The sequence below is a fragment of the Hermetia illucens genome, chromosome 4 (assembly GCF_905115235.1).
Source record: "Hermetia illucens chromosome 4, iHerIll2.2.curated.20191125, whole genome shotgun sequence".
In the NCBI taxonomy this organism is placed as follows: Eukaryota; Metazoa; Arthropoda; class Insecta; order Diptera; family Stratiomyidae; genus Hermetia; species Hermetia illucens.
In genome coordinates this window covers 116771563-116795446 of record NC_051852.1, presented here as the reverse complement: position 1 = coordinate 116795446, position 23884 = coordinate 116771563, and the positions used below count along the sequence as shown (strand labels likewise).

The 23884-nt window shown below is 38.5% G+C and overlaps 1 protein-coding gene across 7 annotated transcripts in view; it reads left to right on the top strand.

Annotated features, from left to right (window-relative positions):
- Positions 1-206: 206 nt before the first annotated feature.
- LOC119653681 (protein 5NUC-like) overlaps positions 207-23884 on the top strand; it is a 42759-nt gene continuing 19081 nt past the window's right edge. Inside the window, exon 1 of one of the 7 annotated variants that reach the window (XM_038058537.1) lies at positions 207-241. In XM_038058537.1, coding sequence (XP_037914465.1) covers positions 222-241 — 20 coding nt within the window. In that variant the 5' untranslated portion in view covers positions 207-221. Of the gene's footprint in view, positions 242-300; positions 837-9845; positions 9994-10158; positions 10373-20932; positions 21210-21233; positions 21437-23884 lie in introns of those variants that run through there. The other 6 variants (XM_038058541.1, XM_038058538.1, XM_038058540.1 and 3 more) reach the window with 6 other exon arrangements.

Below are 23884 nucleotides of genomic sequence, written 5' to 3'. Positions count from 1 at the left end.
CTTGCAGATGAATTAGATTATGGGTATTGGCACTCGTAGATACTCGTATAGTATCCTATGAATAATACATTGTAAAATAAAACACGAACTGTAGAAATACTGGTAAATGATTCTGTAAGTTCCATTGAAAGTGAAACGAGAAATATCAGTTCACGAGAAGACGTACCATAAATGTATCTCGTAACTCCCCTGGTCTACTGATTTATTACCGTGATTTTACAATGAAACCGATCTCTGAAAGGTAAGACAAAATCTGACTTTATGGCGGATACCTGCATCGATTTTCTGGTCTTCACACTGCCAGTCTCTAGTTTTGATTCAAACTGTGCGGGTACGAAGGCTTGCTGGATTGATTGACGCTGTCTCCGTTTTGAATTTGCACTCCTCCAAAATTATAGGTGTATTTGTTGCATGTCAATCATTATGCTGATTACGAGTACTCGGATTACAATTATAAGACGTGTTGCGGCTCTAGAGGTGAAATTGGCTACGGACATCTAATTGTTAATCTATGAACGAAACGCAGACTAGGTTCAGTTGTATTGAATAGTGTGTACGCCTACGTAGTTAGGAAGTTATAGTTTTATAAAAATCCAGTTTAGAATCCAGAAATAATAAGAATAATCCTCTCATTATTCAAACCGGTTTCTGTTACTTTCTTGAAGTGTTTGAATGATGAATGGAAAAAACAGGAGCATGAAATATTAAAAGTTAAATGTGTTTTCTGTGATTAGATATTCGTTAATATCAAAGGAGGTATCCAGTAACTGAGTTTAAGTGGTGAGTAATAGTGGTGGAAAAGTGATTTTTACTATCCATGCTATGAAGGATTTGTGGTTCGTAACATTTAAAGTGGACTAACAAATGTAACTTAAATAGTGCGAAAAGTATATAAAATCTTATATTTCCACCGTGAACTTGTTCAGTGAACCAAGTCACGATTTGTTCAAAACGTGTTTCTCCCAACTTACTTATTTGGTGGTTTTCTGCTTTTTAATCTCTTAAACAACGTGATAAACAGTTTGAATCATAGTATATTGCAGGTTTTTCAGCTGAAAAAAGATCCATGATTTTGTTTCTCGCTTTCAAGTGAATATATACATATCTGTCTTCGAAAAGGTCATTGTTAGTATGGTTTTGTAAGGTGGAAGAGGGCTTTGTTGTCTCTACTTAGCAAGTGTCTCTAATATTTTCGTGTAGACTTTTGGAAAGCGGAAAAATGTTTTTATATTTATATATTTATCTTATTGCCTTTGAAAGGATGCTTTGGAATTTATCTCGTATTTATCTTCTCTAAGGAGCCTCCTGATCACTAATTTCGCATCACTAAATACAATTGCAATCCGATCATTTTCCAAACGTAGACTAATAGTGGGCGGCCACGTACCATCTTGCTTCATAAAGTAAGGCGGTGAATTTATAGGTGTATATTCGTTAACTGTGCCGGGTTTCTGGTTATGCCCTTAATCAACGGTAAACACGCTCTATATTAAGTCGACATACGACTAGCTCGCTTGGTAGTATTATAGAAGGTGGTAGAATATAATGGCTTTCGCGTCCTGAATTCTGCCCCGTTGATCTCCTGTTTTAACCTCTCATTTGCCGGAATTTAGTGAAATTGAACACAGAAGCATGTTATTAGTAATCAAATTTTTTATAATAATTTTCTTCTGGAGCTCTCATGTGTTACATATATATCGAGTGTATTTGGAATAAATCGAATTTTATATTGATTTCGCATGACCTGGGATACTCAGATCATTCTCTGCTTGTCGTAAAAGACTACAAGGGATAGAAAAAATGGAGGAGTTTTGTTTGTTGGCTACCATTACCTTTATCAAACATATGCCGTCTTTCTGGAGTCAGCTTTCCCCTTCCTCCCCTTATCTCACCAAAGAAAAGAAACTCCGAAACACCGATTCCTGAAAGACGGCATTTCTCTAACAAAGATAATTGTAGCCAAATAAGACAACCTATTTTTCATGTTGAAGACTTTCAATTTCTAGGGATAATAATTTTTGGGTTAGCAACCTGCAAATTTCAAAACTTTGTTACTACTAAAGCGTCAACAGCTACCATCTGATGATCACTCACTTTCGCTTGAGTGAGCCTGAATTCCATACGGACCGTTTCCGTAATTAGGCTGTGGTCTAGCACTGGAAAACTTTTCTTTTTACGCAAACGACACAAATTCTGAACAACTCGCCTGACAATATTGTTGAGTGTTAGGTCATCATCAAAAGTAGCTTTATTTCTGGCCTGTGTAATGTTGTCGGGCACGTCTCAAAAGAATATTAGAAGAGGTGGTTCGCTGCAGACACGAGCAAGTGCGTTAATGAACTTAAGAAGCTTAAGGACTTTGAGCCAGGCTACATGTGATGTGCTAGAACTTAATTACGGTGAAAAAGTAGGAAAAGTGCAAAGTAGTATACTCCATAATACGAGGAATTCCACCATTTCATTAGTCATTGAAGCAAAAACTGCCACAATTGGCAATCATTACGCTCCTGTATACCCATCAGGGAAGAGCTTCAGGTGATCTTAAGTCTTTCGATGGCGCTGTATGGCCCGATAGATCTTCCGCGAACAATGATAAACAGCTGAAGGGATGGAAGATCTTCACCATGATTCTCTCTCTCTTCGGTGAAGTTCGACCTCTTGTGGCAATCTCCTTCCGTCGATGCAATCTCCTTCCGTCGATGCAATCTCCTTCAAAATTCTAAGACAGATTTCCCTTAAAAAGAAAAGTGAAAAAGTGGGGGGGCATTTGAGGAGCATATAGGCGCTCTTTGCTGTCAGAGAATAGCTACAGTAATTGTAAAGTGGAAACTCCAAAGGACCTCTAAAGTTTGCTCGTGAGGAAGCAGGCGAGGTTCCGCTGTGGATCCTCCTTAACGAGTTTTTGGATTTTTTTTCGCACTGCTTGCTAAGTTTAGGTTCTCCTTCCACTTGCTTATCACCTATTTTAAGAAGATTTTTGACAGTACCCAAAGCAGGCGGGTTTCCTATTCTATAATGAGAACAAAATTCCGTGAGAATACCCAGCTACTTTCATCTTTTGGTACCAACTCTGTGTTCTAGTCAATAGGCCAGCTGATGTTGATTTCCTATTAGAGCGATCACCAAAACTACTCAGTTTCAATTGTTAGCGTTCTCGTTGGTAACTTTATTCCAAACGAGATATTCTGTTTCCGCATAGAGCTGCTGACGAATACCAGCCCCGTTCCACAAGAAAAAAATGTGAGCGGTATTACTTCGAGTCGGACGTCAATCTAAGGTGCTTAACCGTTGGCTTTTAATCTAGAATGGTCGTGGCGATTGCATCAGGACGAAGATTCGGGTCCTCTTTTTTTCCAGCTCAAGGCTGAAATTAAGATCACGATCAGTCATCCATTTTCTTACTAGTCGAATATGTACATTCCGTTTTGCGCCTGTTCAACTGTACAATAAATGTTGCAACGTGCATCTGCTCCACCCCAGGCTTGTTTCTTGTACTATGCCAGATGTAATCTCCATCCTACTCTCGTCCTCTAAGATCTCATAGGGGATAAGTGCACTTTGCCAAGTTTACTCCTGATTGTGCTGAATATACAGAGTGGTTGATATGCAGGCAACAGCGCAAGGTCTCTTTTGCCTTTGCTGACCAGCTTAAGCCTTGCTACTTTCCAGAGGCAAGGGAAAAAAAGCCTTCTTCAAGTAAGCGTTGAATGTGCCCAGCAGTCAGTTCGGTAGATGGTGAACGCCGGTCTGTGTACTTCTGCCAGGAAATCGTTAAAATCCGGCTCCTTTTTTTTTGGATGGAAAAGACTACCCCTTTCATTTCTTTCTTGACACGTTGTTAACATCGAACCAAACTAGATGTTCATTCATTCGGCCTTAAGTGAACAGAGTTTGTTCAGAATTTCAATTTTTTCGGGTGACAAGTTTATAATTAAATTCCTACGGATCCTTCGATTAAGTTCTACCTGCACCGAACTTTGCTTTTATTTATTGCCCCATCGAGTTTTTTTTAGTTGAACAGAATTCCATCATTGTAACAATTTGAATGCTGTGCTAAACCACAGAGCTTAAGACACTTCTTCTGCAATTAATCAATACTAACATATAGAAGGTTCACTACAAATGACTGCCTATGGCAAGCTCCGCTGGCTGTAGTTAAATTTATTACAGTGTCATCTGCAGCTCTCCTATGCCCGAAGTATCATCCAGTACGGCTCTGCATGTCTTCGAAGCTTCTTCGAATGTTTTAATATGCCAACCACACAAGCAGCCGCGTTCGAGGCGTCCTACGTCGAAAGTCCAGCATCGTCTGCTTGGGTGACAGAATATGAAAAACGTTGGCACTAAAGCGGTCATCCCATCGTTTTTGAGCCTGAATCCGAAGCCTGGCACCATTTGGAATTCAGGTGGCAGCTGCACGTGATCAGTTGAGATGACATGAAGCTGGGTGTTTATTGCGGTCTGCTTCGCTGGTAAGTATTCGGTCAGCTTTTACCTCTGCAGCGAACTGTGCTAACAATCTGTGGGTGGTTGTACTTCGTTACATATTGATTAGTCACATTGTAGGCTTTGGCAGTGTCATCTTGATGATCATACACCAGTTTGTTGATGTGTCCCTATAGTCCAAACACATGCAACACTTTGTGGTGGCTGCTGGTATTCCTATCCTACATGTTACCCGATTTACCTGATTTTATCGTTGTTAAGAGCTTGGTTTCCTTGCATATTGTTCGGCAATGTACAGTACATCACGCTTTTGGCCTCGAGAAATTACAGAGGTGATGCATATCGGATTGGTTTCTTTTGGAGTTTCACGAATGATGGCTTGTTGATTTGTTCTATAAATTAATTAAGTTTAAGACTCAGGACTAGAAACCTAAGCTTTTTCTTCTATAAGTCCCGTGGCTGGTTCACAGAACGTTCAATTGTCGGTTGTCGAATTATGCCAACCTTTGATTTTCATGGGTGGAAGACACATCTGTTTCACTTTCTTCTGAGTTGATTTTCTAGCGTTTTTTGTCAAGGACTTGGGCAAAGACCTGGCCATCCTTCGATTCAGTGTACAGAGCTGTTGGTCTGATTCCCCTTTGTTTCTCCACCATTTGTATCCACTTTAGGCAGACGTTTCTCCTTGGCTATTCTCTCCTACACAAAACATTATTAGAATCGGTTCAATGTCTGTCTGTTCGTCTGTCTGTCTGTCCGTCACATCCGATTTACTCAGAAACGACTGAACCGATTGTTACGAATTTTGGAAACATGCGGTCTGTGTGTCCCTTTACATACGGTGAGTGGCGCCATTTTGTCTTGAATTTTAAGGGGGGCTCCCCATACATGCGAAAGGAGGGTGTAAATTTTTTTTCACAGAACATGGTCATTCGGGTTATCAAATGAAATTAGTACTTTTCGAAACTGATATTGGGTGAAACTTAGGAAAGGTAGGGCACAGAAAGTGTGCCCTAAAAAGTGAAACAGGTTTCGTTTTCAGACCAATGATGCAACTATATGAAATCTAGGCTTCAAAATATATCCCATTCCGATATCTGCACAAAAAAAGTTGATAATAGTGTATCACCATATTTTAGAAATTTACCGGAAAACCCCCCTCAAGTTCATCCCAGGAGTACACTAGCATAGAAGATAATATAGAACATAATTCTGCGAAGTTTGAAGGCAATCCTCCTATTATTAACAAAGTTGTAGGAGGTCAAAGTTTCGCATTCGTTGGTGGGAATGTTTTAGTTTTCCTTTTTCGACTATTTTTAGTTATTTGGATTTCAGTGCCAATCTCTTCAAGTAGACATGCGTATGTATATGTATATGTTAATAAAGCTTACCGGTAGTAACCAATATAATAGACATGTGTGTTGTGGTTGCTAGCGGTTTTTGATTTATCTATAATACCTAACATATGTGTTTATGTATGCTTTTGTGTAAAGTGGAAATGCGTGAAGAGGCGCCATGTGGTAATAGACAATATTTGTTTATTTATGGTGAACACAGTATTTATGTCGTTGATTTGTATGCATATACGTGAATCTTGGGGTTTGGAAAAATATGACGGAATATTTTGTATTCTTAGCTATGTACGAATGGAAAATCCTGCATAGAGATTAACCTTTATAGCCCCCCCCCCCGGCCAGGTTTCCAGTATCCCGACTTGTTTTTTCTGCCCTGAAAACTACCCTGATAAAAATTCCAGCAGGGGCGTCGTACGCCTTTGGCTTTCTACCCAGCTCACGTTGCAATGGATTATCCGCAGTATGTTTGCTGCTTAGGGCGCTTTCAGCTGAGAGTACGATTGCTTCCACTTTTCGCTAATTTTATGTTGTTGTACATGTCCACTTGCAGAAGAAAATGAGGTCCAGTCCCTTTCTTATGCCTTTGCGGACGTTTTTCTGGCAGAAGTTTGAAGACTACATGCACTTCACACTTTTTGCACATTTTCGAATAAGCTTGAAGTGGACTTCAACTCTGGGAAGCATAGTACACTGAGCTTCATTCCTCCTAAGTCAAAAGCCATCTGCCCGCGACTTCCTTTGGGCTTCTTTTTGGAGCAGAATCATTGCAGAGTACTGTAGCTTTCGTCTTCGAACCGGCAGTCGCATCATTTTCCGAGATTTCCTTTGGATTTGCCTGTGCGTACGATGGAGTCGACCGGTGTGTTTTACCAATTGGTATCTACATCGCTGCGGGATGCATTTTCGTACTGCTCTTTTTCCTTTTCTGCCACTTTGGTTTGTGTTTTCATATTCTTCATAGAATTTATACCAGTGCAACGTGTGCAAGGCAGCGGGTAATAGGCAGGAATGGGTGCATCTAAGTGACGAAGCTCTTAATTTAGGTTTCTGAAGCCTAACCTACGCTTAGTTGATCCCAGAACGAACACGTCTACTAATGCCGATGCAATACGTTCTATGCGATCAGGGCCTCGAAAAAGCTGGTTTCTAATACATGCCATAACTACAATCTTAGCGAATCCAGACTTAAATTATCTCATAGACGCCAGGTCTGGGGTCTCCCTGTGTCTCGATATGTACACGCCATTAGTAAGCTCATTCTTCATCAAAAAAATATTTGAATACTGCTAGAACGCAGACGGCTCTTAACGTTGGCAACAAGTGAGAAGGAACGAGGCAGGGAAAAGTTTGCTTGAATTACTAAATGAGGTATCGCATAAAATAATAAATGGGCGCGAGGCTAAATTGGGAAAGTAAAAAAAATACCGGTTCAACTGCGTGTGTGGAGCTCATAAACTCTGGATACAATTCCTTTTTTGTAGCCAAAAAATTAAAGCCCCTTGATTTTGTCAAAAAAATGGGCGAACGTCAAGAACACGAAGAGTGACAACTTTGAAAATAGGAAGAATGATTTATTTATTGCAAAGTCGTCCCGTATGAATCCAATTCTAATAAAAGAACACAATGAACTCAAACAATATTGTGGAAACACTTGCCCCGAATATCCGTATCTACGTCTTTTTAAATGATGCTTCGCTGCTCCTTCTTTTACACTTCAGTCAACCTTATTTTCTTGGAATTCCCGAAAAGTGCGAGAAGAGCGGGGAAAAACCAATCTTTACATCTCTTCCTTCGTAAGTCATTATTTGGAGGAACCGAAAATCCAGGAAGCATTCTTCGTGCAACTTCAATCCGAGGCAATACTTTTTTACTGCAAATTATTACAAATCCGAACCCTAGGCAAACAAAAACACCAAAAATGACAACTTCGAGGAATTTTTCACGGTTTAAAACTCCTCATTTTGAATGTTTACGCACCGTCACATGAAGTCCAAATCGCCTTGGTGGCTGTATTATAATCCCAGAAGTCCTTCCTTTATCTCCAAAAACTCCAGAGAAGATTAATTACCGGCACTTAACGCGAACAAACCTTGCACTTAAACCCCCAAAAATACCAAACCACATGGTCAGTTAATTTCACAGCAATTCTTCCAAACATCAATTTTTCGCAATAACCCGAGACGTGCCGCCAAAAATGCATTTGCTAATACTCGACATGATTAGATATTTGCAATGTATTGGAAAAACAACAAAAATGGTTAATATTCTTTTTTGAATCTTTAAAAATGGAGTAATATTCAAATAGGTCTCAGGGATTCGGGAAATTCAAAAGTGAGAGAATTTTGTGATTAAAATTGCGAAAAAGAGCATGAAATAATCATCTGCCAAAGGAAAAATACTGCTTACAAACAAATGGGTGTTTTCGTCAGCTCATTCCGGAGCAAAGGCGATCGAGATTATCTGCATGCTGCTGAGCCACAGATACTCTAGCTGGTTTTCCGAGACCTGCTCGCGGAAAAATATTATAAGACTCAAATAGACGGGACTAATACAGGGTAGCTGGGTTTCTGAGGCCTGCTGTCCATGTCCTCTAGTTCATATTAAACCGTTTCGACTCTTCAATTGACCTTTGGTTTTAATGAAATTCTGACCCATTTTGACATTGTTCCGCCTTGTCACATTGTGCAGATTGTAGAAGCTTAAAATTCACAAACTTGGGAGTGTAAGTAGTAACCCTTCGTCTGTGTCTCTCATACTTGGAGAATGAGCTGAAGACAGACTTATAGATCCGTATTATGCCTTCGTAAAGGGGGGGTGGGGGGGGTCGGTTGCCAACATTTTGTCCAAAGTCCAAGTCCCTGCTGGAACGTGCCTTTCTGAACGAAGATCACAATTGAAAGATGACAACTTTTTATCCCAATCTCTGATCTGCACCGATATATGCGCAGATAGCAGCGAGAGATTCACTTTCTCCGAGGCATTGGCCCGCGGGGATTACAATGTGGTATAAATATGTCAATGCTATACTAGTTCGAAAGATCCTAAACCGAATTCCATTATCAGACGTTTGCGATTCTGGGATTCTGAACACATGAAAGATTTTCTTCTTCAGGTATTCTGTCAGCAAATTCGCGGTCGACCGTTTGGTCGGCTCCTCGAATGAAAATTTTGAGAGAGTATCTAGAATAACTATTGCACCAATGCTTCCGACGTGAGACCTGTGGTGTGCGCCGATCAAATCGATATACAAGCGTTAAACCGCCCGATCAGAGATAGGCGTTTTAGTCATTGGGGGCCGGAGCGTTTGGTTGAGAGCTTTTGAAGTCTTGGACGTTTCGCAGATACGAATGTAGTCTTTGACCTGGAAAACTACTTTAAGACAATAGAGCCACAACCATATATGTTAAGTCATTACAGTCCTTTCATCAGCGTAAATATTCCCAATAAATACCTTTCTCTGTCTGATGTAAAAAACTGAATCGAAATCGAAATCACATATGCAAAAATGAATGTGAAACATTGCAGCAACGAGTATCTTGTCACGCTGAATAGTTGTGCTATATTTGATACATCTGATATCTTTATCGGAAAAAATGAATTATAAAATATATCAAAGTTATATCACCTCATTAAAATACAGTTTACTGGGTAGCCGGTTTCCATCTGAATGTACAATTTTTAAATTTATTTGTTTAAACTTACCAATAACCTACTAGTCATGTTTCGTTGCTTCCTTGGCTGACTTTAAACTTCCATAATGGTCATTCAACCATAGGAAAAAACACGAATTGCAACATTGTCCAAAGCGACTAAGAACAGTAGTTGAAATTGCTTGAAGAAAAGGGGAAGTTTGATTAGAATAGCATCGCGTTTTAATCGTTGCCATGAGATGAAAACTGAGTGGCGATTGAATAAGGTACATGCAATCACACAGAGCACCCTGTCAGCTTCGCTTATCTTATTCTCTGTCGGGTATCGGAAAGATTAAACATTGAAATTGCTACTTCACCATTTAAATGTATTCATACATACATATATCATGGGATTTTCTAAATCTTATCAGAGCACATACTCAAAATCTTGCGTGAATCTAATTAGTGGAATCAGTCAATTTTCAGATATTCAGCGTGAAAGGTTAGCTAGACTTCATCTAAAAGTTGACTCCAAATCTTCAATTTGTCGTTAGAGCTTTGTAAGTTACTTTTTAGCGTTTGGATAATTATATTATTTTTAAGGCAATTCATGTTTACAAGTTAAGTCTTCATAGCGTGAAATTACTGTATTACTGGATTACTGAGCAATTGCAATAGTTACAAGCTTTTTCTACTCTTAGTGAATTTTCAGCGATAACAGTGAATATGCCACTCCGTGGGCAGTTTTTAGTCGTTTAATGATTATGGCATTGGTTAAATCGTGACTTAATTTTCAACCGAATGTAATCTCGCTAGATTAACTGCACAATTACTTACAAGTTTATAATTTAGTTTTGATTGAGTGAATACGTGATAAGCATAATTATCCGGTGAAATGAGTAGAATAAATTATAATATGTTTGTGAACATGTTGCGAAAGTGAGTAAGGTTCGACGAGTATTTGATTTATACTTCGTGATTATTTAGTGAGGTATTAACTGTTTTGTGACAGGTTTTAAAAGGAGGGTGTAAAGTTGAAGAGTTTTTGGGGATAGTATCCTTAATGAATTTCCAAAAAGACCCGATTCATACTTTCTATTTCTTCAGTTGACCTCCTCAAAATCTTTTCAAACATTTTTTCACTTGTTATACAAGGATTCTGAGCTAGCTGGTGATATATCTGGCATTGTTTAAGGAGAGGATTTGGTGAACAGTGTATGCAACGTTAAAAAATTATATAGTTTAGTGGTGGTTTCGATAGTGATTTTTTCAAGTGATCCCGCTGCATCAAATTTGTATGCAGGGTTGTAAATTTCGGCTACATTTGACGTAGATTTAGGTTTTTCGCCACTATACCTGTTGGGGTGCTGCTTAAAAGGAAAATCGGCCATAGTTTTATTATTTGCATTCTTCTGCATGTGTTCCTGTTTAACAATGTCAGCAACTGTTTGTAAGGGTCTGTATAAAATGAAACCTTATTAGAATCGATTCAATGTCTGCTATCTATCTCTATCACCCGCGCATTCCTCGAAAACCGTTGCATTTATTAAGACACATTTAGTGGAAGCGTAAACGTGGACAACCACGTGTGCAGTGAGTGATGTCATTCTATATTGGGTTTTTGTGAAGGGGGTGCCCCATATGGGGTATAAATCGATGCTTTCCGAAGCAGGTTTTAGTTTTGTCATTATTTGTGGGGAAGTGCGGTGAGGAGGGTTAAACCGAGTATTCCCTTTGAAATGAAACAGAAAGCATCCCCGCAACTATAGACTTCATTTATGCATAAGGGAACCGTTAGTGAACCTGTTCCCTCGATTTGCTTAGTTATATACTGATATATCTTGTTTCAATTTTTATAACATGCCTAGGGATTTGGCGATATCTTAATGGCGAAGCTTAAAAGCGAAGCAGTCTCTAGAAACTAAACTGAAAGGAACGGTTATCCTTTTTAAAATTGTGTAAAAACCCAGCCCATCATATATGTATGTAAAAGAGATTGGTGTGATTTATGCTTTGAGTGTTGCCATATAGAGTATCGAATAAAAGATCACACTTACTAAACTTTAAAAATAGCCTTTGAGGTGGAACAAAAAAGTAGGGAGTAAGGTTTTGAAATGGTTGACCTTAAAATATATAACAACGGTTGCGCGTCAGCCACACCTACGCGCCATCGTTCGCGGTAACACGAAATACGCTTCAACTCCCTCCATGATTTACTGAGATCCCTTCTTAATGTGTGACCTATTCACTGCCACTTTGGCGCCGACTAGGTTCTTCGTTTGTGATAGTATGTGGGAAGCGTATTCCGATGAAATGACGCAGACAGGTATGGACGAATGCTTAGAGCGTTTGAGTGACAGTGGAGTTTACTTTTTACGTGTTAATCCAATATAGCAGCACTGAAAGAACACTAGCACAGAACAGTCTTAACTTGATCTTGGTGTTGAGATAAGTGCATTTCCCGATTTTAAATAAGACAACGAAAGCGGATCTAGCGTTGTTAGTGCATCGGGAAACATTCAGTTCGGTGCTACTATTGGCAGAATCTACGCTTCCTAGATGCACAAATTGATCGACGCCTTCGATGCTCTACCCGTTAGGGTGAGTGCTAAGTCCCGTCAAACTGAGGTTTTTTTGCTTTTTACACTCAGTCTAACTTTACTTGCCTGTCTTCCCAAATACAGAGCCATTTGACCGAGGCCTATGACCCGGGGAAATAGCAAATAGATGTTATCAACGTAGGCGAGGTGATTAAGGACAGTTGTCATCATCTATTTAATTCAACCACGTCATCTGCACAGCCTACTCTCTGTCGATCGAGCTTTCAATATGTTCTTTAATGCGCTTCAAGATCATTTTAGCCATTATCTTTGCAACGGCAGGTAGTATGCAGATACCCCTACAATTGTCACACTCAAAATGTTCCCCCTTCTTTGGGATCTTAACGATCATCCCCTTCATCCACTCTCTAGGAAATATCTCGCCTTCCTAAGATATCCGAACGAGAAGAAGTAGCAGATCTGCAGTAACTGCAGGTACAACGATAAATAACTCTGCTGGGAGATCGCCAAGCCCAGCGGCTTTCCTCCACTTGAGGCTATTGATGGCCGAAATGATTTCTCTTCTGCTTGGAGGAACAATCCGTATCTGCATGTTACGGTTACTAGTCTTATCATCCACAAGAGGAGGAACCTCACGAGATATGAATTGAAGTGAAGTGTTCTTCCCACCTCTTCCATTGTTCGTCATCGTGGATGAGAGGTCGACCGATTATGTCTTGCACTGAATCATCGAACAATTTGCGACCACACGCAAGCTCTTTCGTGATGCGGTATGCACTTCTAAACTCAGTACGTTCTGCGACATCTATTACTTCCCTGACCAGTGCAATAGCACGGCGCAAACCGCGTTGAGTTTCTCTTGCTGGGTGTTAGAGTTCCAGTCTCCGGATAGCTGAGTGGTTAGAGGACAAGGCTGTCGTACGGAAAGTCGCGGTTCAAATCTCACTGGTGGCAATGGAATTTGTATCGTGATATGACGTCGGATACAGTCGACTCAGATGTGAATGAGTACCTGAGTCAAATCAGGGTAATAATCTTGGGCGAGTGGAATGCTGACCACATTGGCTCCTATAGAGTACTGTAATCCTGTAGTGTACCGTAACGGTCTTGAATAAAGTGCTCTAACACACTTCAAGGCCCTGATCTAATTGGATTGTTGTTACAACGATTATTATTATTATTGTAGATCAATTGCTGCAGGAAATTTATGGGGAGATTAGAGGCGTAAACTTCCAAAATATTGATCTATTATATACTAACAGAAATGATAGATCCTGCTCCTGCATGGCGGTTTTAAAAGACATCCAGCCTACCTTGGTTAATGATCTATATGATTAATTTATTACAATGATAAAACTAATCATAAAATATCAACAGTGAGGTGCAGATACTCTTTGATGCTCTGGTTTTTTTTCTATGACGAGGATAGGATGGTCAGGTTATCAATGTATTTAGTAGACAGAATTGTAGATCCAGCATGTGTGGTGATTGGCTCTGAGGAAGGGCATTAGGTCTCCTAAATGTTCATCAAGGAGAAGTTTTTGCAAATAAAGGAACTTGTTAGAGGTGACCGAGAAATTGAAATGAATCTTTTCCTCTCAGTTTCGTAAAAATCAGGCGGGAGGCAGTTACATAGACCATTTTAATGCACATTAGATTGGAACTAATAAATAATTGCCTAAGTCCTATATAAATTTAAAGGCGATTGACTTATATTTAGGCTGACGTGGTACTGCCTGGACCTGGACCCCTCATTCATTTAATCCCACATTTGATACACTAAACTAGATAAAATTTCTTATAAATGGATATTTTTTGAATTGCAAAGGTAATCATCACTTCAAAGATATAGCTATAAAGGATTTTTAAAATTGATTTTTCATCTAAATTTCTAAATGCAATATCATAACGGTACTTTAAATTTACAAAGCAGCAAAGTTGCCTCATTATGTTGGCTATAAAACAACATGTCAAAATGGTGGGCTTAATTATGGAAAATTTACGAATATTACGCATTGAATGGTAGAAAACGTAGTAAATTTTCCACCGTTCGCATTTACTACAACATCGAAGTCAATCTGTTCTACCTCAAGAACACGTTTTCTGCCATTTAATGCGTAATATTCGTAAATTTTCTATAATTGAGCCCACCATTTTTACATGTGAATTGAAAGTTAAAATAATGAAGCAACTTTTGCCAACTTCGCAGATTTGTAAGTTTAGAGTACCGTTACGTTAGTGTGCCAAATGTGGGATTAATGATTGAGGGGGTGGAAAATTGTGATTTTATTGGGAAGGTCAAACTTTTTGACACTAGTCATGAAAAGCGCAATAATTCTGTAAAGGTAAAAGATAGAGTGCCCTTTTTGTGGACCAATTTAGCATCTTGTGTTATTTTTCAATACAACACCATTATCGTTGATTGCGTATAAAAAGTATTCTACCCCAATACGTTCATCACATGACACAATTTTACTTACATTAAATTTTTTTTTAAATTTATCCCCGTTTTGAGACAATGAAATAACTTTGAAATTTTATTTTAGCTCAACAATTTTATTAGATACAAAAATATATTGAGGAGTGTTAACACCTTCATCTAAATGCGATAAGGAAATTATTAATAATACGGTCTTGAAAAAGATGCAATAAATAATAAAACTGAATACCTCGATAAGATAAGATGGTAATCAAGATTACGTTGGTGTGAAATCTTTCTTGGAATTGTTTGTAATATTAATCAAAAAATCACTTTGGAAATTTGAATGTAGGAATCCGGGTTAATTAAATTTAAATCAAATAATCGATCAAATCAAGCGCCTACTTGGTATTTAGATTTCACCTAGTAATATGAGGGAAGTATTTGTGTTGTTGTTAAGAAAAAAGGTGCTTAGGTCGAATTGTGGCAATCGTATTGAATTTTTATAATATGGTATCTATGTTATGGAGAAAAATATGATGTCATTATACTCCAATTCATATTAGAAAAGAGTTACATTTACCGATATTAAATGGGATGAAATTACGGGCGCAAGGAACTGCCACGCATGTAGAGTAAATGATTTTGCATGACCATATGCATAGGATGGCGATTTACAATTTTGAGGGATATTTTAAAGTATGCATGCTTGACAGTTCTACAGTTCTTGACAGTGCAATCTCATGATAGAGACGGGACTCCTTATTTTTTTTGCATTATGACGAACATGTTGAGATTAGAATCTGAGAAAAAAGACCGAATTAACCTAGGTTAGGGGTGCACTGATAATAAAATAATTAGTTGCAAACGAAATACGGCAAACGATAGAGTGTTAAAGCTGCTGATAATACATATCTGGGTAATCGGAGATACACTCTTTTGCTACGTGTATCTGATCCACAATATACTATACAAACGTGATTTGTCGTACGTAGCTATTGGTCGCTCTCTATTTGTTAAATTGATTGTATTATCAGGCATGTAGGTATACTACGTAAAACAATGAAGTTGCTAGTTTTACTTATAGAGCGTTGATTTTAAAGGAAAAATATGGAAAACAGTCAATACAAATGCGTCTGCAGTGTGTCCTTTACCTTGTAGTGTGTCCTTTATCTTATTATTCTTATCGTAGCGGTGCGATCATCTGTAAGCACATCCCCAAGGCCCTAGAAATCCAAGTTTCTTTGCCCCGTTCTAAATTCTGGCGAAATTACTCATATTATAAAATAATGAGCGATGGCGTAGGTCAGGACGCCAGACAGCTTTTAGGGATATCGCATTGGTGGACCTCAGCGCAAAACCGAGATGTCTGGAGTTCCTTATTAAGGCAGGCCTAGACCGGACACCAGTTGTTGCGCCGTTGATGATGATGATAAAATAATGATGAATTTTCCCTAAAGGGTTATGCTAAGTACGCTCAATCTGCATCTACTTAATGTAGTAACTGTAATAATAAGGGAATGCGGAAGAGACATTTCATTCTCGATTCATAAAGGCATATCAAAATAAAAAAAAAAAAAAAAAAATAATTCAAAATGCATTTTAACAACTGGATTATCATAAAATGAGCTGCGAATTATTGCCAAGTTCATGGAAAAATGAACATTCTTCATTACAATACTGACAGTTATGAAAATAGTAATTATTCATGATGAGCGAATTACTAAGGAAACCGACAAAGTTTGTATTGATATGGTTATAATAATCCCTTATGTAGGGCATGGCGAGTTAACCACGGCGGTTATTTTCTTTGTACTGCTTGAATATGGCAGGGGAAAGAGAAAATTTGAGCTGGACAACCTTGAGCAACCGTTGGCATAAACGACGTAATCATATGTACAAATTGTTGATATCCGGTTTGAATCTGAACTGATATTTGTCCTCAGTCGAACTTTCTTTGCATCCTTCTCCAAATATAGTGCGAGCCACTTGTTCAAGATCTAGAGTTTGGTTAAAAAACAATCATATGTAGTGGAATCTAAGTGTTTTACGAAAGATGCCATGGTTCAGTGAAGTTTTCTACGTCCTTTGGCCAAGGCAATATGACTTCAACGATAATAAAAGGAAAAGTATTGTTTACAGAATATAATTCTTTCGGATTTCATTTTGATACTTAAATTTTCCCGATATTTCACCTCGATGCACCACGCGACAATTTATGTCATCAGATGTTGCTTTCTGAAAAATGTTTCAAACTTTTTCAAGGAATTGCGAGGATTACAAAAACCAGCTTTACAGGGTCTCCATCAAATCCTGTAATTTTCTCTCATTGAGCGTTTTTCTCTCCTGTCTCACTTGTGCACATTTTCACTCTACATGAATATATTCGGTGGAAAAAGCTTCTACAATCCCCCTTTGCCCTTTAAACAACACGTAAATTTATGTCACTACATGCGTGGAATTTGATAGTTCCCACCACCAAATTTCATTTGAATCGGTGTAGCCACTTTGGAGAAAAATATGTGTGACCCAAATCAGACAAAAAAAAGCCGAAAAAATGTCGAGTTTCGGCCGTCCGCGGGCACCTAAAACCAACAGTAATGAATTTTTCCATCGACTCTCACCCGCTCTTGTCTTTGCTAGGGAAAGTGGGTACTTTATACACTTCAGTGATGTACAAAACTTCACGCCTCTAAAACTTATTGCATTTGGGATAGGCAACAAGGGATTCCAAAGGGCATATAATTCGTAAATCTTGCGGACAATAATTGGCAAACAATACTTTGATGGAAGCAAAGTTTAAAAAGAAAGTAAAATAAACGGTTTATTTGCGCGTAGACCCGAATACCTTCCAAAAACGGGTGACATGATTTATTCAGAGAAAAACCACTGCAAGACAGTTCCTCATCTGCCTCCTCGAATGGCCCCTAGTGACAATGGGAAGCGGCAACCACTCCAATCCCGTATCTTAAGGCCAGATTTTATAGAAGTATCCCCTTGTGTTTGTTGTAGCTCTTACGGAGAATACGTGGGAAAAAGGACAGAATTTGTGGTTAAATAAAATTCTTTTGTAGTATTATAAATACAGCAATTCGAAACATCAAATTCGAATTTTAAGCCTTGGAGCCTCCCAAAAAAAGGGTTTTTTTAAGCATTTTCTGTCAGCATATTTCTACATTATAGTCCACAACTAATATACTAATCGATTAAGTAATTCTTTAAGAATAATAAAATAACGACTTCAGGACCGTACAAACAAAATAACATTTTTTGAAAGTCCTCCGCCGCGAGGAGTAGAATCCCCTTGAAACACCATCTAAAAGCATAATCATTTTTTTCCTAAACTCCATTAGTGTAGCTGGTCAAGTACACACGATTATAATTTTATAATTCTTTTTATTTAAAAAAAAATCGATTTTTTGACAAACAAAAATATGATTTCTTAAGAATCCCGAAAAATTGCATTCATGAGTTTTCCAGTTGATTGATTGGAGATGGTGGGTTTTACTCCAATATTTTCTGCAGGCTATTTTTCTTCAAGTTGGAATATTTCAAGTTTTCGACTTTTCAATGTTTTCTGCAGTGGTAGTCAGCTCGGGACTCCCCGGTCTGGGATTGTCTTTTGAAGACTCCGCAAACTTTTTTACTTTCATGTTGACCTCGTCGGTTGGTAATTGTTTACTAGTTATTTTTATTTTTAGGCTTGCCTGCATCTGTAGCGCTGTTCGACTTACTTACGTTGAGCTGAAATTCGAAAAAAGGCCTCGTAGACTAATCAGTCCAGAAACTGTTCCTCTCTTCTAGTGCACTCGGATTTCTCCGTTTCGCCTTTTTATTAGAATCCCCTCGCTCAACCGAAATTTTATTATCCTGTTCCTAGACCGGCTCTTTCTTATCCATCCTATAAATGGCTTCCAACCGGGAGCATTTTGTCTGAATGGTTGTCATTTACTGCTGATTTTAAGAGCTGAGACTAAGCTGGTCTCCTTATAAACATCAGCGAGGACATAAAAAACTATCACAGAAACGATACTTTCAGAGGTCCAGTAGCAAAGTAAATATGAAATTTTTCCGAAACTCTTCAGAGCTACTACTTATTCGTAAGTCTTTGTGCTCTAGAACGGTAAAGGAAGACTTTGCCATTTTTGATAATAATAATAATCGTTGGGGCAACAATCCAAATTGGATCAGGGCCTTGAAGTGTGTTAGAGTACTTCATTCAAGACCATAACGGTTCACTACAGTACACTGTAGGAGGCACTGTGATCAGCATTGCGCTCGCCCGAGATTATTACCCTGATTTGACTCAGGTACTCATTCACAGCTGAGTCGACTGCTATCCGACGTCAAATCACGATACAAATCCCACTGCCAGCAGGGAGATTTGAAGCACGACCTTCCGTACTACAGCCTTGTGCTTTAACCTCAACTATCCGGACACTCTTTGATAGATCATATTTAAATTTTAAACGCCAGCTATTAAATTTTCATATTTCAATTTTGAAATTCAAAGATGAAAGAAAGTAGTTTAGTAGGATTAATTTAAAAATGAGGATTGTTAAACAAAAAAAGTTATTAGAAATGGGGATGCACAAGGGGAGTAGATAAAGGAGCACCTTGAGATAGAAGCGGTTAGAATAAGGTTATACTATGTTGGAGGGAGAGTTGTGGTGCGTGACTTGAGAATACGCTAATGGAAAAGCTTAGAGTGAACTCTAGCTTTCAATTTGTTCAACATCGAATACCCCCAAACCCCTCTTATACCCGGTAATTTTTACTTTCCTGACCAAAATAGTGAAAGTCCTTTTGTCATGGAGTACGCGATTCTGCACATTGTGCAGCTATCTTTAGAATTTTCGCTTTCTTAGTTAGGTAGGCCTTCCGCACCATCAAATAAGGGTCTCTTTCTAAGCCGGAGTGCATATATCTAGAAGAAAATTCTTAAAGCTACTACTGATGTGCGATATTCGTTTTGATGAGGTGTCGGTTGCTGATCAGTTTACGGTTACTGATCGGTTATTGACTGAAAGTGATGATTAGCCGAAATCCATAAAACTTTCATCGTTATTGTTGATATCACCAAGATCGCCTTCTCGTCGTATGCACGAGTAAGGTATTGCCAGAATCTACCTTGGCACTCAGATCCTTCATCATGAATACAATTTCACTTTTAGGGATCCTGTGTTCCTATGTGAGCAGTTGTTCATAAAAAGCATTCTTATGATTTATGTCAGACACGCAATTTTCGTGTTCCGTATCCTGGGCTGGAATATCTCTATCAAAAACCTATCTGAAACTGGTTTACCAGTCGCAAGCAGTTGTTTTGAGAGAATTGACAGAAACAATCCTTATTCGCAAATTCTATCAATGGCCTTTTACGATAAGCAGGGAATACTTTGAACACTTTAAATGAATTTAATCATCATTTCAAAGGAAAGTCACTACTTTGGTTCAAGGTGTTATATGGTTTATCAGACTACAGTGAGTTTTTCCTCCCATTTTCTTAAATGCCTTTGGGACCAACTTTGGTGAAGTTTGTGAAAAGTGCTATATTTTCACCATCTTAAACTGGGTGAAATAATGAATAAAGAAGACGATTGGTAAGAAAACAATTTAAACCAAATAATGACTAAGGAGCATCTTGTAAAAAGATAGGAAATTCGCGGATTACATCAGAGTCAGATTTTCTTCACTGATCGGGCAAAGTTTTTTTGCTATCGGAATGAAAAATTCCTGAGCTTCGATTTCTATAAAAAAATGTTTTTTACATAATTGAGCGGCTTTACACTAGAAATGAGGGGATATTTTTGCGCGGTCCCATATGTGGGTGGAAGAGTTCCCTCTATACTATAAAGGCAAAAGAACTAACTTGCCGACTACAATAAGTTACCGATCTGGCATCATTTAAGCTTCGAACATTGTCTTAACCTATTATATCAGATGGAGAGCACCATGTTCATATCAAGAAGTATTTTTCTTTCGAATATAGTTTGATTTTATTGGCGTTGTGCGTAGTCAGTTTTTCAATTTTTTGTTATCTTATCAACATACCTATGTATATGTACCTCCTTGGTAGCATTCGGATTCTAAATCATATACCCTGAATGCCTCATTGATAAAGATTTTTATAACATTCAAGAAGTCATGTGACCGCCACTAATTAATCGGGATTATTTTTTCCGACCACTATCACTGCTTAGGGTCAGGGAAGCTTTCCAGTTCCAACTTTGAGTTCCATTGGATTCTCCCCATTTCTAGATTAAAACTCGTAATGGCTCTACAGAGTAATGTTTGCGCTATCTTTCGCCATATTTTCATTTCTCAAATTGTTAATAACATTAATTGGCATAACAATGAATCTGTAGTACAATAAAGCATCCGATACCGCTGAAAGCGACAAGTGTAATAGATTCTTCCATCCATTCATTCATCTTTACTTAACTTTGAACGTCTCATTGAAGAAACATACTCGTAAATATGTCAGCTGAACGCTCTGACGCCTCCTGCTCCAGTAGAAACGTGTTCGTTTAATCAGCCAAAACTAAGTCCGGGTATAAGAGTATTTACGTATAAACGAGAAAGTATCTTAATTGCAATAAATTGCTACACAATCAATTAAATTGAGTCGCATGTTGTTTGTAGGATCAGTGATCGAGGGCGATACTGACGCGTGTTATCAATCGGTGATGGCGTTCAATCAGCACTTTGTAATTACTATTTAATTTATTTGAGGAAAAGCCTGAATTTGGTGATAATAGTGATAAAAACGGGAGGGATTTGAAAGAGCTGGAATCGGGTAAAGTTATCCATGAATATTATTCTCCGGTGATAATTGGTGCTAATGTGTGATTGTGGTGGATTTAAATTTGCAATACATTTCGGAAAATTTATTTATTTATTGTTATCGAAGTTTTGAGTAAATTGTTTACACACAACAGTTGAGATCCCCTAACTGAGTGATAAAATGTTCAGACTTCCAGCATTGCAGAGGTGTAGGATAATTTTACGGTGGACGCATTGAATGTTAGTAAACAAATTTCCATTGCAGAAAACATCATTACTACTTCCATAAAATGTCACCTGCTAAACGGTTGTCTCACTGACCGCTCTGATTACATATAGATTGCTCAGTGGTAATTATTTTGGCAAATACATTTTCTATTTGTTATTGTCTTCTTTAAAAATTTATTACTTTGGAAGACTTTACTATTATATATAATACGGCGGTAAGCAATGAATGCTTGGACAAATGGACTAATCCAAAAAGGCTGATCGTTTGTTTAGTTCAACTGTGGAATATGAGGTTCAACATTGTATGATATTTCTGTTTATTATTTCATGTTGTTGATACTGACGATATTGGTTTTCTGTTATATAATTCTTTGGTATACGTTTAATAGTTCAACTGTCCAACTGATGCATCTGCGAAGGGTTTGCTTTCAAAATACAGTATGGAGGAAAAGAATTATGCGCATACCTTATATTGAGTGAAGTGAAAATCCAGCCGACAGCCTGCTAATTGCCTTAAGAATACGGTTTCTGTACTCCAAAATCCTCCATTGACCATCCTCATATAGGGAACCAAACATTCTCCTCTTGAACGCGGCTAAGAGTTGCCAATTTTTCTTCTTAAGATCTCAAGTTCCCGAGGAATACATGAGGATTGGCAAGACTTATTTCTTGTACAGTAAGGGCTTTGACTTTATGGTGAAACGTTTGGAGCAGAACGGACGTTTTTGTACGGTTTCAAAGTTATTTTCTGCTATTTTTGTCGTTCTTAGTTGGCCAGTGCTATTTGCTGTAGTTTCTTTCGTTTTCGATGCTAAGGCTTCCACCATATATTTCGTCTTGCTTTCATTAATGTGCAGCCAAGATTTCGAGTTAATCGCCGCCTGCTCGATCTGGATGGAGTCAGTTTGTACATACTCCAACATCTTAACTTAATTTCCATTAACGAACCCGCAGTTCAGGGAACCTTAGCTACCCTACCGTAATCCTGTCCATTCCCATCTTTTTCGCCTTAAAAATGCATTGGGTCCACATGTTTTCATTTCAACGAACAACGTCAGCTAAGTTATCCAAAGCACTTGTACCTTCCAGTAGTGGAACGTTGTTAATGGCGCCTCTACCTCTTGCTGTATATACAAGCGGGTTTTCAACGGAACTAGGTTCCCATGTCACTCTCCCAGAATTGCTACCATATAGTAGTAGTAGAAACCTTCTCTTCATAATCGATCGCTTCTTTGTTTTCTTTGCATATCTCATCGCATTAGCCTAGTCTACAGAACTGTAGAGATGGACGCATTGAGCCGCCCTCGTCACCTACCTATTATACATATATATTGCACATAGGCCGGTTAAATGGAATCATTATAGGTGTGTCCGGATAGCTGAGTGGTTAGAGCACAAGGCTGTCGTACGGAAGGTCGCAGTTCAAATCTCGCTGGCGGCAGTGGGATTTGTAACGTGATTTGACGTCGGATACCAGTCAACTCAGCTGTGAATGAGTACCTGAGTCAAATCAGGGTAATAATCTCGGGCGAGCGTAATGCTGACCACATTGCCTCCTACAGTGTACTGTAGTGTACCGTTAAGGTCTTGAATGAAGTGCTCTAACACACTTGAAGGTACTGATCCAATATGGATTGTTGTGCCAACGATTATTATTATTATTATTATAGGTGCGAGTTCGTTGCCAGCGTTTCGAATTCACTCGGAAAAATTTATTTTCACTGCTGCCTTGGACTAGATCGTGACTCCGAAAGGGACAGTCCTTGTGGGTCAAAACAAACAGTTCGCGTTTTTCCAGAGTTAAACAAAATGGTCATTATCTACTTACCTAGTATTTCAAGTTACAGCAGACCATCGTAGTTTAATTCATTTTATAAAGTCGAACATCCCCTACCTCACCATGAGCTTAACCTCGCCCTCGTCAATAGTTGACAGAATAAACAAAAAAGGTTTGGATAGTTTCTCTCGGCTTGAGTGCTTCCATCAACCGTAGTGATCGATGAACTACTAGTTTCTGGATACCTAAGCTGATTATGATAATGGTCATGATTGCCCTGCTATTTATTACTCCTAAAGTGAACTTCATTTCAACCCACATAGCTACTCTGCGGTCTCTTCTGTCCATCTTTTTCTCGTCTTATGAATGCCTTGGACGCAACTTCCCAACCGATTGTATATAACTTCACATTGCAGAACGGCCTAAATTAAGACATCCAGAAAAATTTACGCTTTTAACAGAGAGATGAAGCCCATGTCGCTTCCATCTTTTACAGAATAAGAAACTGTGATAGGGATAGAATATCAACGCCTTGCAATGCTAACCACATAGTGTATTGAAATGGTCTTGAATGAATTGTTGTAATACGCTTCAAGGCCTAGATCAAATTGGATTGTATTGCTAAAGATTATTATCCTGAGTTGTTACAACCTCGGGTGGTGTCAAATTTTATCTAACAGTAA